Source organism: Selaginella moellendorffii, unplaced genomic scaffold, assembly GCF_000143415.4.
Source record: "Selaginella moellendorffii unplaced genomic scaffold, v1.0 SELMOscaffold_93, whole genome shotgun sequence".
In the NCBI taxonomy this organism is placed as follows: Eukaryota; Viridiplantae; Streptophyta; class Lycopodiopsida; order Selaginellales; family Selaginellaceae; genus Selaginella; species Selaginella moellendorffii.
Window position 1 is genome coordinate 265,807 of NW_003314354.1, and position 13,879 is coordinate 279,685.

Here is a 13,879-nt window from a genome sequence, read left to right on the forward strand (position 1 = left end):
GGCACTCGAGCGCTATGGAGCCGTCAATGTAGAGACCCGTCTGGTCCAAGACACTGCTCGCAACCTCTCGGCACAGGCCAGCGCCATCCACGCTCCACACCTTGTACGTGATGCCGTTATCGTTGAAGACAGCAATTACGCACGCCATGTAGCGCTCTCCACAGAGGAAGATGCGTACCAGAAGATCATACCCAACAATCGCTCTAGTTCATCCGCGGGAAAAGGTGAAAAACGTATTTACAAGCCTTTTTCTTGTGATCACTCTATCGTCTGCGTCGACTCGTAGATCTCGCAGCTCTGGTGCACCCATGCACTGATCACCCGGAGTCTCCCACGGTCCCAGCATCAATTCGGCAGCGCTTGATTCGGCCACCAGGTAAAAACTTGCCGTGCGTTTCCCATTGCGCGTGAGACTGCCTGTGAGAGAATTTCGCCTGGCACTTGAAAGAAAGCTGAGAGACTCGACGACTTCTTCTTCTTTTGCAGATCCAGGCAGCGCTCATTGATTTTGGAAGTATGAGTACGGCTACGACGTCAAGAGCCAACGACAGAGTTTTTCTAGTTGGTCATCAAACTGGAATTTTTTTTTTCACTGTCAGCCTCTCCATCTCCTCCTCTGCTAGATAGATTTCCCAGTCCCTGCGTTCTCTAAGCAGCGCAGTAAACTCGATTGTAGCTTTGAGCCCTCGATTTAGATGGCAGTCACAGCAGCTCGAAGGCATGAGCTCCAGAATACTCTTACATCATGAAGAAGATGTCCTCAAACACTTCAGCCTCCACGCTGCCGAGTGCTTTCGCCCTGCATTGCCGGATCCTGCGAACCGTGTCTAGCGGCTGCTGCTCCTCCTTGCGCTTGTGCCCCTCGCCACCCTCGGGATCAAGCGCCACAGCTCCTTCCACGCCAGAGGGCTTGACAAGCGAGGGGCGGTAAACCACCGCCCGCCGGTACTGCACACCCTCGCCGCTCTTGGCACGGACGTACATCCACTCGTCGCGATCCAAGTCGTAGACCACGGGTGGCAAAGGCTCGCCACCTTCGTCAGCCCACTTCTCACCGTAACGATCGCGGCACTGGCCGGCCAGGCACACGAGATTGCCCTCAGCCTGGCACTCGAGCGCCATGGAGCAGTCAATGTCGAGACCCGTCTCGTCCAAATCACTGCTCCCAACCCCAAGCCACTGACCAGCGCCATCCATGGAGTCGAAGTAGAGGTCCAAGACATCGTTCGCAACCCCTCGCCACTGGCCTGTCCACACCCACACCTTGTACGTGATATTGGTATCAGCGATTGCGCACGCCCGGTAGCGCACTCCCTTGTGCTCCCACACGAAAGGGAGACACCCCAGCGTATCTGTCCTAGCGTTGAGTTCGCCTGTGTCGGCGATGTCAGGCAAGCTCAGGATCGGGCCCCAGGCCCGCGAGCTTGATTCGTAGACACGCCTGTTATGGGTGTCTAGCAGCTTGAACTCCCCACTCGCCGGGTCGGCAGTCATGCTGTAGATTCGACCGGCTTGCTGCTGATCCAGGCGTGGGATCCTGACCCACTCGTTGGTTGCCGGATTGCCCACCGTGAACTCCACCCCGGGCGTCTCGCGGTCGGGCCAAGACGGCTGGCGGATGAGCACCAGGCCTGCCGAGGAGGCGACGATGTCGAAGAAGGATCCGGGCGGGAGCGGGAGCTTCATCCACGCCGGGAGCGGAGAGACGACGCGTGACTTGGGGCTCCAGGCGCAGACGTGGAGTGGTCGAGGGTGATGCTGCCAGTGGGAGGTGTAAGCCGTGAGGAGGACACAGTCTTCGTCGCTCGAACGCGGCCGCCACAGCGCCCTAAACTCGGCGGATTTGATGATGGCTCTCCACTCCTTGCAGACGCGGCGGGCTTGCAGCAGTGATTCCCAGCCGATCGAGAGAAAGATGCGTACCAATAGATCATACCCAAGTGCCATTTGCAAAGCAAGCGCTTCCCGCGAACAAGAAATTCGAACAAAGCCGTGAAAAACCCTAATTTCTATCGATTAAAATATAACAAAAAGTATTTACAAGGAAATTTCACCTTCGTCGTCGTCAAGGCTCGCGTTCTTCCAATGTTCCGGGAGCTTCCATTTCCTGTGCCACCGCACAGACACACGAGACCACATTGGGAACTCGAAGCTATCGTCTTCCGGGGGGCCGTCGAGACGCCCATCGATCGTGAGTGGAAGCCACACGTATCTCGAGTCACTCAGATTCCCCGGGTTCCAGCGATCGGCGACGAACACGAATAGATCTCGCAGCCCCGGCAGCGGAAGAACAAACGCGACCTGGGAGAAGAAGGTGGTGAGCCGAAACTCGTCCGAGGCACCCACGCACGGATCGCCCAGAGTCTCCCACGGCCCCAGCATCGATTCGGCCGCGTGGAGCAGCGCTTGATTCGGCCACCACCCCGTGCACCCCGACGTGATCATGTAGAAGAAGTTGCCGTGCTTGAAGACGGCCGGAGCTTCCCTGTGCTGGTTGACGAGCGCGCGCGAGACTGCTGGAGAGAGGCCCAGGTAGTCGGGAGTGAGCTGGGAGATGTGGAGCTCGCTGTTGGATTGCGACGAGTAGACGAGGAAGGCGGAGCCATCGTCCTCGTCCTTGAAGATGGTCATGTCCCTGCTATCGAAGCCGTGTGGTTTCGTGCTGCCCAGGTACGTGAAGGGGCCGAGGGGAGACGAGCTCGTCGCGATCCCGACGCTGGCCTTGGAATAGTTTGCGTTGTCGATGTGCAAGTACATGACGAACTGCCGGGTGTGATCGTTGAAGATGACTTTGGGACGCTCGGCGACGTTGCTGGTGTGGAGATCGCTGCTGGTGTTGGTGGTGTCGGCTTTGAGAACCAGGCCCTCGTTCTTCCAGCGCCACAGGTCTTGCGAGGAGTAGCAGCTGATGCCTATCAGATCCACCTGTGGACAGTTTAAAATTACAGTGGTGAGAGAAAGCGAAAGAAAAATACAACTACTGGAGTTCTAGACGACAAAAGCGAATAGCGAAACACTATTGATCGATCGTGAAGGATCGATTTTGTCAAGAACGACACAGTCCGCGAGAATCTTTTGTAAAGCTTGCAAGAGTACGTCACGTTGAAATGAACAATACAAAGTCATGAAAAGCACATGTCCCAGAGATCTATTTCACGGAAACTATGAAAGCAAGACGATCATAACAAGCACCAAAAAATAGAGAAAAGAACGACCAGCCCGAGAGATGCAAACAACGAAAGACGATCATGACAGGCACCAAGGAAAAAAAAAACACAATAGAGAAAAGAACGAACAAACGATCAATGCCTGAGAGAAATCGTGATGCAAACAACGCGAGGGAGAAAGAAAGTGAACGCGAAGCAAAGTAAACGAAACTTACCCGAGCGCTGGATTTTTTGTGGAGGCGATAAGTCGGTCCTTGCTTGTTCTCTCCATACCAATAGAATGTCCTCGTCTCGGGAATGTAGAGAATCCCACCCCCGTGTGCTTGTATCGGCAATCCATCCACATCCCTCCACTCTCTCCCTGGAAAGAAAATATCCCTTTCCTCCTCGCTGCTGCTGCTCGGATCCACGGCGGCCAGATTTCGATCCGGGAAGTAGAACAGGCGCCTGTCCGGCGACAGCTCGCTCAAAGGATCGTCGGAAATGGCCGATTTGGCGGATTTGGAAGATTTCTTGTGCTTCTTGCCACTGCTGCTCCTGACCGAGAACACCGGAATTTCCTCAATCTCTTCCAGCTCCGAGTAGCGGAGGAGATCGCTCAGCCTGGCGACCGGATTATCCCTATCCTTACGGCGATTGCTCCGCGCAGTGGCGGCAGAGGGCGAGGAGATCCAACCTGTGAAGAAGTGGAGCGCGACGAGCCAGGCGACGAGGATCCAGACGAGTGTGGGCAGCGCCAGGGATGTGAATGCCATCGCGCCGCCACGAGCGCGAGCATTCATCGGCGACACATCGCAATCCAAAGTCACTGGAATGTTATTTTTAGGGCCCAATGTTTTTAACCCGAATTTCTTTGGCCAAATACGCAAGAATGTAGCTGCCGACGTGGCAGAGTGTTGTCCGTCCGATCTTTGAAACGTTTAGAGGTTTTTAGGGTTCTTCGTTGCTACCAAATGTCAGGGGAAGAGGACGATGAGGCGCTGGCAGCGAGCGCATCGGAGGAGGAGGAAGAAGAAGAAGATCAAGTAGCTGGAGATCGAGGCGACGAGGGCGATGGATCGTTATCGGGATCAGAGGGGTCGGAAGAGGTGAGTACGCGGGATTCTTCTTTTTTTCCAAAATGAAGTAGGGCTCAGTGTTTGGATTCCAGGAAGAAATGTTGCGGTGTGCGGTCGCGGATGTTCCATTCGAGCTTCTCCAGAAGGCAAAAGCCGAGGGGCATTCAAAGATTGCTCGGGGCAAAACAAAGGCAGACTTGAAACGCTTGAATAAGAACAGGTATCCCGTGGTTCTGTGCTTCAATAGAAAATGATAAATTGGAGGTTTTTGCTCCAGGCCGATGGAAATCTCGAGTAAGAAGCCGGTTGGCAGATTCAGGGACGTGATGCAGACATCAAAACGAGTAAGACTTTATTTTTTTTCTTCTGGAGACTTGATGAGTTCTTTTTTTTTTCTTTTTTTCTTCTTTCTTACAGGTGATACGTGATCCTCGATTCGAATCGCTGTGCGGAGACTACGATGAATCGCGGTAGTGGTTTGCGTGCACCTGTGAAATTTTCTACTGATGAAACTTTACAGGTTTAAAAAGGCATACAATTTTATTTACGACGAACAGCTCCCAGCTGAACGACAAGTGAGTTAGTTCCTTCAAGAAAATCACAGTTACGGATATATATCGTTGTCCTTAGGAACTCTTCAAGTCATTGAAGAAAGCGAAAGATCCCGAGCTGATTTCCGAGAAGAAAAACGAAATCTCTTTGATGGTAAAGTCCTGAATTGTGTGGCGATTTCTAGTGTAGTCTTTGAATCGCAGGAAAGGCAGCTGCAATCTGAGAGGGACAGAAGAAAGCATGCCGAAAAAGCAGCCGAGCAAAAAAGGATGGAACGAGAACTAGTCAAGCAGGGAAAGAAGCCATTCTACATGAAGAAATGTAAGCTCGAAACCAATCACCCTCACACTCTTTTGTCTAAATCGTCTCATTTTTCTTCGTGCAGCTGACAAACGACGAGCTGCTCTGATCGAAAAGTACAAAGAATTAAAGGTGAGAGTAGACATTCTCCTTTCTTTCTCCCAGGTTTTTCATCTTCTGGCAAAAAAATTTGGGCTGCAGACCTGCGGAAAGCTCGAAAATTTCCTCGCGAAGAGGAGGCAAAAGAACGCTGCGAAGGACCATAGATATGTGCCTTACAGGCGATAGCATCTGCTTAATAAACTCTGTTTTACTATAACTATAACCGCGTTTAAGCTAAAACAAATATATTGGTTTAGGGCTATTGTTCTAGGGTTTGGCGCCGCCGGGGATAGGGTTTAGAGGCGACGAGCGATGGCGCCTCCGACAGCCAAAGGTAATCGCCGCATTCTCTCTCGATTTCGTCCATACCGAATCGCCGCTGTGTTCTAGGCAAGGATGCCAAATCCAAGGCCGCCAAGGCAGCGAAGGCGGTGAAGAATCCGGCCCCCAAGATCCGGCGGAGGAGGGTCCGGACCTCGGTGACGTTCCACAGGCCCAAGACCCTGAAGCAGGCGAGAGCGCCCAAGTATCCCCGCCTCAGCGCCCCAAATCGCGAGAAGCTGGATCACTACAAGGTGCTCAAGTACCCGCTCACCACCGAGTCGGCCATGAAGAAGATCGAGGATAACAACACCCTGGTCTTCATCGTCGACATCCGGGCCGACAAGAAGAAGATCAAGAACGCCGTGAAGATGATGTACGATATCCAGACCAAGAAGGTGAACACGCTGATCAGGTAATCTTTCTTTCTTTCTTTCCTCGGTGGTAGTCTAGTGTGTCTTTTCGATTCACTTCTTCGTGTGTGGGCTTACCATTTCTTGGTTCGTTTGTCTGATTGATTTTTGGCTTTCCAGCTTCTCATTGTTTTCATTCATGGGCTTACCACTTTCGTTTTTTTTTCCAGACCTGATGGGCTGAAGAAGGCGTACGTGAGGCTTACAGCAGACATCGACGCTTTGGATGTGGCGAACAAGATTGGCATCATCTAAGCTAAGCTTTCCCGAGTCTGGTTTTTATGTACTGCTCGCGCTGCTCGTTAATGCAAAGTTTTGATTTTGATCTTACATACCGTGTCTGTTGTGCCTTGAAGCCAGCGCTGTCATGCCTATGGACTACTTCTGTTTTCTTGAGCCACTTCAACACTTAGTGAACGTCCGAATGTTGCCGAGGCGTTGAGGATCCCAATCTACGGCTGTGTTGCTGGTTCTTAAAGACCACCCAAGGCAATTCATTCGATGTTCTCAAGCACGAATTCACGAAAAGCTTCAGTTTTCTTTCTAGCCTGTAAGAGAGAGGCTCTAAACGCTTGCGCAAACTTTCCTCCATGCCGGATGCACTGGTCTTTCTGATCCAGCAAAAGATTGATCACCTTTCAAACAGAAAACAAGCCATAATAGTGCGTCTCCCTGGAGTCGTTTGTCATGGCGAAATATTCAAACAAGATACCGGGGATGGGCATATGCAAACGCAAGCTCGCTCCAAAGTTTGTCTTTCTTGTAGATTTTTCGTTCTCATCGGTCATAATATCAAGATCACCTCTGCATGCACAGGATCTTCTCTGAAGCTATACCATACTTTCCGATCAAAATCGCCCTCGAGATCAAATCATCTGGTCTGATCCTGACAGCCTTGTCGTGGTATGCTTCTTTTCTTTCTATTCCTATGTTCCTGTTGTGACTGCCTATGTCGTGGTTTAGACGCAGCTCAAAACCTCAGCAAGTAAGCAAAAGAGCTTCGCGATGAGTTTAAGTCACCTGGTTCTCTTCTGGAGATTTTGGCAAGAAGTTTAAAAAGCTCGAGTCTGGTTTTTTAAATTTTTTTTAATTGACAATCTTGGAGCCCTCTTGGAGCGCGAGAGAGAAGCGCAGACACGCTTTGAAGTTGCAAGCGCTTGGGCTCCGGGACGCCCTGACCAGGACCAACGGAGAGTTTCGAGAAACCTCTCGGTTTGCAGCAAGCGCACCAGCAAAAGCAGGGAGAAAGAACTCTCGAGCGGCTCCAGTTGCTGCAGTGCGAAGCAGAGCAGAATGGATGGGCCTGTTCAATCTCAGAGGTAGAAAAATGCAGAGAACCGATAGAGAGACTTGTTATTTGATCCTCGAGCTCTGTTACAGTCGGCGGCTCTGGCACGGTCTGGAAGTGGCTGTCAAATGCATCCGATCAGTAGAACAAAAAACAGTCTTTCAAATGAAGAAGTCCACTTACGAATGCTTGTTCTGCGGCAGGAAAGAGGTTGAGCTCCTTCCCTTTCAGGTTAGGACATATATCACCTCAGCCGTATGATGGACCGATAGCTCATTCTGTGGCCTACGAAGATCCGCTAGCCGGAAGAGGCTTGCTGTCAATGCGCCTCCTACAAACACTGATCCGGAAACTGAGAGATCAAACGCTTTGTCGAGGCTGGCCTCTTAAAAGTATGTTACATTCTTCCATTTAGCAGTAAACTTTCTTCCAGCTTCTCTATGCCGGGTCTTCCAAGATGTTGCCAGTACTATTAATCCAAACAAACTCGCCAAGCTCTATCTCTTTTTCTTTTTCCAATGTGGCGGATTGGAGCGCGCCAGGTTATCTAAGGAGCGAGCTCGAACGGTGATTAAACCAGCAAGATCTTTCACGCAGACTGGTCACCTTTCTTAAACTTTTGAAACACTAAAACTCCACTTTCGCAGGAATAGTGAGGATACATCTCCGACTGAATGGTTGGGATATAGAGTAAGATCCCAGTTATTCATCACAAATCCGCATTGAGTTTTTTCTTCTGGATTTTTGTGTTTGCCCTGGAGTCGTTTGTCATGGCATCTACCATCTCGAGCAAGATACCGGGGACGGGCATATGTAAACACCACCGCGTTCCACGAGAGGCTATCTTGCTTTGGGATCTTCCTAGGATGGATCTTGATGTATTGAGTTTTCCACGCATTTCATAGCAATGCGTGGAAATTCTTAGGACACAATGCTGCCCCCTGCCATCTCCAGAAACAGTTGCTGCATCGGTTTAGATTCCCTCTCAGGGCATCTTGCTGATCCAGCGCTGCAGCGCATGGAGACCATCTGCCGAGTCCTCTCTCATTCTGCCGAATGAGCAGCGGATTGAAATAGACGACGGGAACGGTCGCCATTCCGATGCTACTTTTGCTCACACACTCAAACATTAGTCTCGCACGAATTCTAGAATATGTGGTCAAGTAGAGCATGCTCGCATCTGCTTTGGCATCGATGACTGAGAGTACTCTCTGGGCAATATAAGCTGCCCTCACTCGTTTCCTTTTTCATTCTGGGTTTTGTTGCACTTCGGATGTCTGCTTACTATTTTGTTTGTGTTTTGTGGAGATGGTGCCTTTGATCAACACTACCTCTACCGTCATTTTAAACAATACAATGAGGTAATATTGAACAAAGCCACCATCTCTGCAGAAGACAAACAAAATAGCGGGCTCAATCCAAAAGGTTCATTCCAGTGTGATACTTCTCGCAGCACAAGATGGGCATCGCGGCCTTTGGTCTTTCTTGGTTCTTTGTTCTGTCAGAAAGAAGTTTTTTTCTTTCTCGTTTGTTTTGCTTTCCAGCTTCTCATTCCACTAGTTTTGGCTTACCATTTTCCTTGGTTGCTCTTTTGTTTTGATCTCTCTTTGCTTGGATAATGTTTTTTCTTCGTTTTCCAGACCTGATGGGCTGAAGAAGAGGCTTACGGAAGACGAACAAGTTAAGCTAAGCTAAGCTTTCGTGGTTTTATGTACTGCGCTCGCTGCTCGTTAATGCAAAGCTTTGAAAATTTTGATCTTAGTATGCCGCGGCTATCGTGCCTTCCAATGCCACAGCCTTGTCGTGGTATGCTCCAAATTCTTTTCTTTGTTCCTGTTGTGACCATGTCGTGGTTTAGACGCAGCAGCTCACAACCGCAGCAAGTAAGCTAAAGAGCTTCGCGATGAGTTTAATTCCATGGTTTGCTTACAGGGTGGTTCTCTGGATCTGGAGATTTTGTCACTCAAGGATGAAGTTAAAAAACTTGAGAAGCAGGTTCTCAAAATTTCTTCTCCTCTGCCTAAAGAGTTTTTTTTTTTTTTTTCCTTTGCAGGTGACGGACTTGGAGCGCGAGAGAGAAGCCCAGAGGGAGCTCAAACATGCTTTCAAGTCGCAAGCGCTGAGGCTCGGGGACGCCCTGAGGGAATGCCAGGAGCTTGTCACGCACCAGCGGAGAGCTTCGAGTTTTAAGCCTCTCGATTTGCAGCAAGAGCAGCAGCAAGAGCCGCAGCAGCCGGAGAGAACTTTCGAGCGGCTCCAGTTGCTGCAGTGCGAAGCCGAGCAAAATGGATGGGCCTGTTCAAGCTCAGAGGTAGAAAACGAAAATAGGGAGACTTGTTTACCAGTTGAGTTTGGTCCTCAGGTGGAGCTCAAAGATCCGCTTGGGAAAGGGACGAGCTCCGTTACAGTCCGCGGCATCTGGCACGGTCTGGACGTGGCAGTCAAATGCATCCAGCCTCATTCTTTCCAAGATACGGTCAGTAGAAAATGTCTTTAAAATCAGGGGTCTCCTTACGAAATTCTTGTTCTGCGGCAGGAAAGCTTTAGTAGATTTTGTCAAGAAGTTGAGCTCCTCTCCAGAAATCGTCACCCATACGTCATACGCTTGCTGGCCGCTTGCCTTCGCCCTCCCGAGCACGCGTGGATCGTCACCGAATACTTTCCACTCACTTTGACGGAATGGCTGCATGGTGATAAGAAGCGTCGCAAGCAAAGAAGCCATCCTCTTCCTCCCCTGCGTTCTCGCTTGCGTGTGGCACTGGAAGTCGCTCTTGGAATGCAGGTACGCTCTGTAAAAACAGGATTAGTTACGAGATGGTTGAATCGCTTCTCTTCTTGACAGTACCTTCACGAACTTAAACCTCGGGTTGTCCATCGCGACTTGAAGCCCAGCAACATATTTCTCGATGACGGCCTTCACGCTCGAGTTGCGGACTTGGGTTTTGGGCGTTTTCTGCAGGACGATGAGAAGTCACTCACTGGAGAGACTGGTAAAAGCTTTCCCTTTCAGGTCCCGTCGTTACCGTTTTATCCAGGAACATATATTTATATGGCACCGGAAGTCATTCGTCACGAGCCGTATGATGGAAGCTGCGATGTTTACAGGTGAGTCAAGTTTCTAGAGAATGTATGAGCTGCTTACGTTGTTTTCGTTTGTAGTTTCGGTGTGATTCTATGCGAGCTTGCGACAGGAGAACCACCTTACGTAGAATTGTCCTCGGGGCCTCTGCAGGTAGGATTTCTCCGGATTCAGTCTCACATTCCACTTCTTCACGCTTCCTGGACAGATAGCTCTTTCTGTGGCCTACGAAGATCTTCGGCCCGCCCTTCCAAGCAACAGTACCGAGAAATTTCTGCCGGAGCTGATCGAAGCTGCTTGGCATAAGAAAGCGGATCAACGGCCCACCTTTGCAGAGATTGTCTGGAGACTACGAAGGCTGTTGATTCCCGTCGGTGGCGGCTGTTGCCCAGGTACTTCGTCTTTAAAGTAAGACGTAGAAAGTCAAGACGTGGAATCGTCTTGAAGCATATCCAGATATGCTCGATACAGTCTAGAGCGATGTGCTCTAGACTATCATTTTCTCTAGAGTTCCCAATTGCCTGGGGATGCAAAGAAAAGGTTAACGAGCAGCTATGGAAATTGAGGAAATAGAAGGAATGGAAGTGGATTACGGGGTACCTTTACACAAAACGGGTGTTGCGTTGGTCCCTGATGCTCGCTCTGGGGTAGTGCTGAAGTGGACGCTAGAAAATGCAGTAGAGAGGAACGGGGAGCTTCTTCTGTTCCATGTCCGATCTGTTGTCCGAACAATTACAACTCCTGGTAAGTCACTCTTTAGAAACATCACTTGCATCTAACAAATTGTGTAAGTTGGGAGAGTACCTGTCTCGCAAGTTTCGAAGGAAAAACTTGCAGCGTATATGGCAACCAAGGAGGCCAAGACAGCGGACTTCTCTCAGGAGCTGCAAAATGTCTGCAGACGTTATGAGGTCCGATCGGCTTGCTGAAAACTCAAAGGAAACACTTGACTTACAGGTGAAAGCAGAATTCGTTCTCGTAGAGAGCGACGATGTTGGTAAGTCTTTGGTGGAGCAAATTGAGAAGTACCAAGTGACAACATTCGTTCTTGGAGAGTCCCGAACAAACCTTCTGTAAGTAAGCAAGCTTGTTTCCTGCAATGTGACACACGGTTTTAGTTCCTTTCATCAGGAGATTGAGGTCGGGAGTTTCAGACTACGTTCGGAAACATGCTCCAGATTACTGTACTGTGCAGTGCATATCGAAATCCTCGAAATTGGCGTCATTCAGGAATGCTTCACCACCGCACTCATTCCCTCGTACAAATTCATCTCCTGCTCGTCCGAGTGTGGCGGACAAATTCATTTTCCCCTTATCTCCGTCTCCATCCTCTAGCTGGCTGGAAGCTGACGCTTTGAATCGCGAAATTCTCATGGTATCGACCTCTCCGCTGAAAAGTCACCTATCAATGCGAAGCAGTGACAGTAAGGATGAGATCGCTGAAGGAAGCTACCAACCTCAAACGCCGGAACTAAAAGTTGTGCCACCAGCCTTTCGCACTGAAGAAGAATTCGCAGAGTCTTCGCCCAGTAGTATCATCAGCGAGCCCCTGCCTGCGGATCCCAAGGTTAGATTTACAAGAACAGCATTTTGTTCTGACTCTCTCGTGCAGGCTGGAGATCTGGAGCAAATAAACATGCTCAAGCAGCAGTTACAAAATGCCATCGTGGCTGCAAACAAAGCAAAAGAATCTGCCGACGCTGAAACACTACGGAGCCAGGAAGCTCGCGAGAACGCTGATTGGGCTTTAAAACGGGTAAACTGGAGATGCTATCGTCAAAAGTCTTACGATTTCATGGCATTCCAGGCGGAAATATTGATGCGAGCGGTCGAGGAGGACAATCAGCGAGAGTATAACGCAGCAAAGAAATTAGATGAGGAATCGCAGAAGCGTGCTGAAGCTCTCACGCTTGTCAACTCGATGAAAAAAGCACTGGTGGACGAAATCCGGAGAAGGAAGGAAATGGAAAACAGGATAGAGCTCCAATGTAAAGCAGAAGCTGAGAGAGAGGCCAACAGGCAACAACTGCTCAAGTACACACAATTCACGTTTGAGGAACTCCGAGACATCACAGACAACTTTTCTGAGAACAACAAAATAGGAGAGGGATCATACGGTCACGTCTACAAAGGCACTCTCCACAGGACCAACGTAGCAGTCAAGGTTCTAAGACATGATAGTTGGCAAGGACCACAAGAGTTCGAACAAGAGGTACGTAAACTCACTCGAATTTCTAAAATCTCTAACAAGCATGGGAAAATAAAGGTGGAAGTGCTGAGCCGACTACACCATCCTCACATCGTTCTACTGCTAGGCGGAAATCCGGAAAAGAAATGCCTTGTCTACGAGTACCTGGAAAACGGGAGCTTGGAAGATCGACTGTTCTGCAAGGACGACTCGCCGCCAATCTCATGCCTCACGAGGTACCAGATTGCGGTGGAAGTCGGCACAGCGCTCCTCTTCCTCCACAAGGCAAAGCCACAGCCGATCGTGCTCCGGGACCTCAAGCCTTCCAACATCCTGCTAGACAAAAACTACAACAGTAAGATCAGCGACGTTGGGTTGGCAAGATTCATGCCAGGCGACGCGACAAGCGTGAGGAGCACATCACCTGTGGGAACGTTCGCGTACATCGATCCGGAGTACCAGCGGGAAGGCAGCTTCAATGCAAAGTCGGACGTGTTTGCGTTTGGGATCATCCTGCTCCAGCTCCTCACCGCGACGAGCCCGGTTGGAATCATCCACAAAGTTTCCACTGCCGTGGATCAGGGACACCTGATGGAGATCCTCGACACTAGCGCTGGAGAGTGGCCGCTGGCAGCCGCGACGCAGCTGGCTTGCATTGGTCTAAACTGCGCCGAGGTCCAGAGGAAGAACAGGCCGGAGCTGGAAAACGTGTTGCAGATGCTCGAGACGATGAATCATCTGTTTCGCAGCGAGGAGCGACCGAAATCCGCGGCTCCAACGCTCTTCCTGTGCCCGATTCTCCAGGTAATCATCCTGGAATTCCTCCATCCTCTTGAAATATTTCTTCGTCTTCCAGGAGGTGATGGAATACCCTGTGATCGCGTCGGACGGATACACGTACGAGTATGACGCGATCATTCGCTGGCTCCAGAAGAGCGATGCGTCGCCGATGACGAACTTGCGGCTGGAGAACAAGAACTTGACACCGAATCGCGTCGTGAGGTCGGCGATCTGCGAGTGGAGAGCGCCAAAACTACCCTAGGATCATAGAACCCTAATCTACCTGGATTCACGCGCATTTCTTGAATTTCTTGCATCCCTCGTGTGATCAATCTACAAAAAGATAAATGGACCTTGTAAACATGCTGATGAACCGCCAAAAGGAGTACCATAGCCCACACCCTTATCAACATTCCCAAAAAGAAAACTGCATGGATCGAGCCTCGGATGCCACAGCAAACGTGTGTGGACTATTCTCTGTTAAGACTTGTAAGTCTTTTACCTCTTTTTACCTCTCCTTGATGGATGCCATTCTGACACTCTGCATTATGCTTATGGCATCCTTAAGCTATTGCTTAATATTCAAAATTTGATTATGAAAGAAGATTATATTTTCGAATATCTAACATTT

The 13,879-nt window shown here is 50.0% G+C and overlaps 5 protein-coding genes across 8 annotated transcripts; 4 read left to right on the forward strand and 1 right to left on the reverse strand.

The window, feature by feature from the left end:
- Positions 1-1,993: 1,993 nt before the first annotated feature.
- On the reverse strand, positions 1,994-3,980 carry LOC9628916. Its single transcript, XM_002989046.2, has 2 exons — positions 3,383-3,980; positions 1,994-2,925 (listed from the first exon to the last, which is right to left on the reverse strand). Exons 1-2 carry the CDS (start codon positions 3,947-3,949, stop codon positions 2,038-2,040), a joined length of 1,455 nt encoding a protein of 484 aa, XP_002989092.2. The 5' UTR covers positions 3,950-3,980; the 3' UTR covers positions 1,994-2,037.
- Positions 3,981-4,099: 119 nt separating this feature from the next.
- On the forward strand, positions 4,100-5,396 carry LOC9629497 (ribosomal RNA processing protein 36 homolog). Its single transcript, XM_024662878.1, has 9 exons — positions 4,100-4,255; positions 4,318-4,445; positions 4,503-4,569; positions 4,643-4,695; positions 4,746-4,800; positions 4,856-4,930; positions 4,981-5,098; positions 5,163-5,209; positions 5,279-5,396. The coding sequence occupies exons 1-9, from the start codon at positions 4,121-4,123 to the stop codon at positions 5,363-5,365; spliced, it is 765 nt and encodes a 254-aa protein (XP_024518646.1). The 5' UTR covers positions 4,100-4,120; the 3' UTR covers positions 5,366-5,396.
- Positions 5,397-5,435: 39 nt separating this feature from the next.
- Positions 5,436-6,243, forward strand: LOC9628917 (60S ribosomal protein L23A). The gene is made up of 3 exons (XM_024662879.1): positions 5,436-5,513; positions 5,570-5,915; positions 6,084-6,243. The coding sequence occupies exons 1-3, from the start codon at positions 5,492-5,494 to the stop codon at positions 6,166-6,168; spliced, it is 453 nt and encodes a 150-aa protein (XP_024518647.1). The 5' UTR covers positions 5,436-5,491; the 3' UTR covers positions 6,169-6,243.
- A 2,802-nt stretch (positions 6,244-9,045) lies between these two features.
- LOC9628918 (probable serine/threonine-protein kinase SIS8) lies at positions 9,046-10,798 on the forward strand. Its single transcript, XM_024662833.1, has 6 exons — positions 9,046-9,084; positions 9,255-9,677; positions 9,837-9,983; positions 10,044-10,293; positions 10,336-10,433; positions 10,489-10,798. The coding sequence occupies exons 1-6, from the start codon at positions 9,046-9,048 to the stop codon at positions 10,690-10,692; spliced, it is 1,161 nt and encodes a 386-aa protein (XP_024518601.1). The 3' UTR covers positions 10,693-10,798.
- Positions 10,799-13,564, forward strand: LOC9628919 (U-box domain-containing protein 35). Of its 4 annotated transcripts, none has more exons than XM_002988985.2 (6): positions 10,799-11,024; positions 11,073-11,191; positions 11,238-11,353; positions 11,412-12,492; positions 12,547-13,272; positions 13,325-13,564. In XM_002988985.2, exons 1-6 carry the CDS (start codon positions 10,835-10,837, stop codon positions 13,508-13,510), a joined length of 2,418 nt encoding a protein of 805 aa, XP_002989031.2. In that variant the 5' UTR covers positions 10,799-10,834; the 3' UTR covers positions 13,511-13,564. The 4 variants fall into 4 exon arrangements, with proteins under 4 accessions (XP_002989031.2, XP_024518651.1, XP_024518650.1 ...); XM_024662883.1 differs by having other exon boundaries at positions 11,412-12,036; positions 12,088-13,272; XM_024662882.1 differs by having other exon boundaries at positions 11,412-11,847; positions 11,893-13,272.
- Positions 13,565-13,879: the final 315 nt, after the last annotated feature.

Bases quoted from the DNA above. Each gene is read 5' to 3' on its own strand.
- LOC9628916 (XM_002989046.2), bottom strand. From the start codon at position 3,949: ATGAATGCTCGCGCTCGTGGCGGCGCGATGGCATTCACATCCCTGGCG. The intron at 2,926-3,382 runs GTAAGTTTCGTT...AACTGTCCACAG, and splicing joins ACAAAAAATCCAGCGCTCGG to GTGGATCTGATAGGCATCAG.
- LOC9629497 (XM_024662878.1), top strand. From the start codon at position 4,121: ATGTCAGGGGAAGAGGACGATGAGGCGCTGGCAGCGAGCGCATCGGAG. The intron at 4,801-4,855 runs GTGAGTTAGTTC...CGTTGTCCTTAG, and splicing joins AGCTCCCAGCTGAACGACAA to GAACTCTTCAAGTCATTGAA. The intron at 5,099-5,162 runs GTAAGCTCGAAA...TTCTTCGTGCAG, and splicing joins GCCATTCTACATGAAGAAAT to CTGACAAACGACGAGCTGCT.
- LOC9628917 (XM_024662879.1), top strand. From the start codon at position 5,492: ATGGCGCCTCCGACAGCCAAAG. The intron at 5,514-5,569 runs GTAATCGCCGCA...GCTGTGTTCTAG, and splicing joins GGCGCCTCCGACAGCCAAAG to GCAAGGATGCCAAATCCAAG. The intron at 5,916-6,083 runs GTAATCTTTCTT...TTTTTTTTCCAG, and splicing joins AAGGTGAACACGCTGATCAG to ACCTGATGGGCTGAAGAAGG.
- LOC9628918 (XM_024662833.1), top strand. From the start codon at position 9,046: ATGTCGTGGTTTAGACGCAGCAGCTCACAACCGCAGCAA. The intron at 9,085-9,254 runs GTAAGCTAAAGA...TTTCCTTTGCAG, and splicing joins GCAGCTCACAACCGCAGCAA to GTGACGGACTTGGAGCGCGA. The intron at 10,434-10,488 runs GTAGGATTTCTC...CTTCCTGGACAG, and splicing joins TGTCCTCGGGGCCTCTGCAG to ATAGCTCTTTCTGTGGCCTA.
- LOC9628919 (XM_024662881.1), top strand. From the start codon at position 10,835: ATGGAAATTGAGGAAATAGAAGGAATGGAAGTGGATTACGGGGTACCT. The intron at 11,192-11,237 runs GTCCGATCGGCT...CTTGACTTACAG, and splicing joins ATGTCTGCAGACGTTATGAG to GTGAAAGCAGAATTCGTTCT. The intron at 11,354-11,411 runs GTAAGTAAGCAA...TCCTTTCATCAG, and splicing joins GAGTCCCGAACAAACCTTCT to GAGATTGAGGTCGGGAGTTT.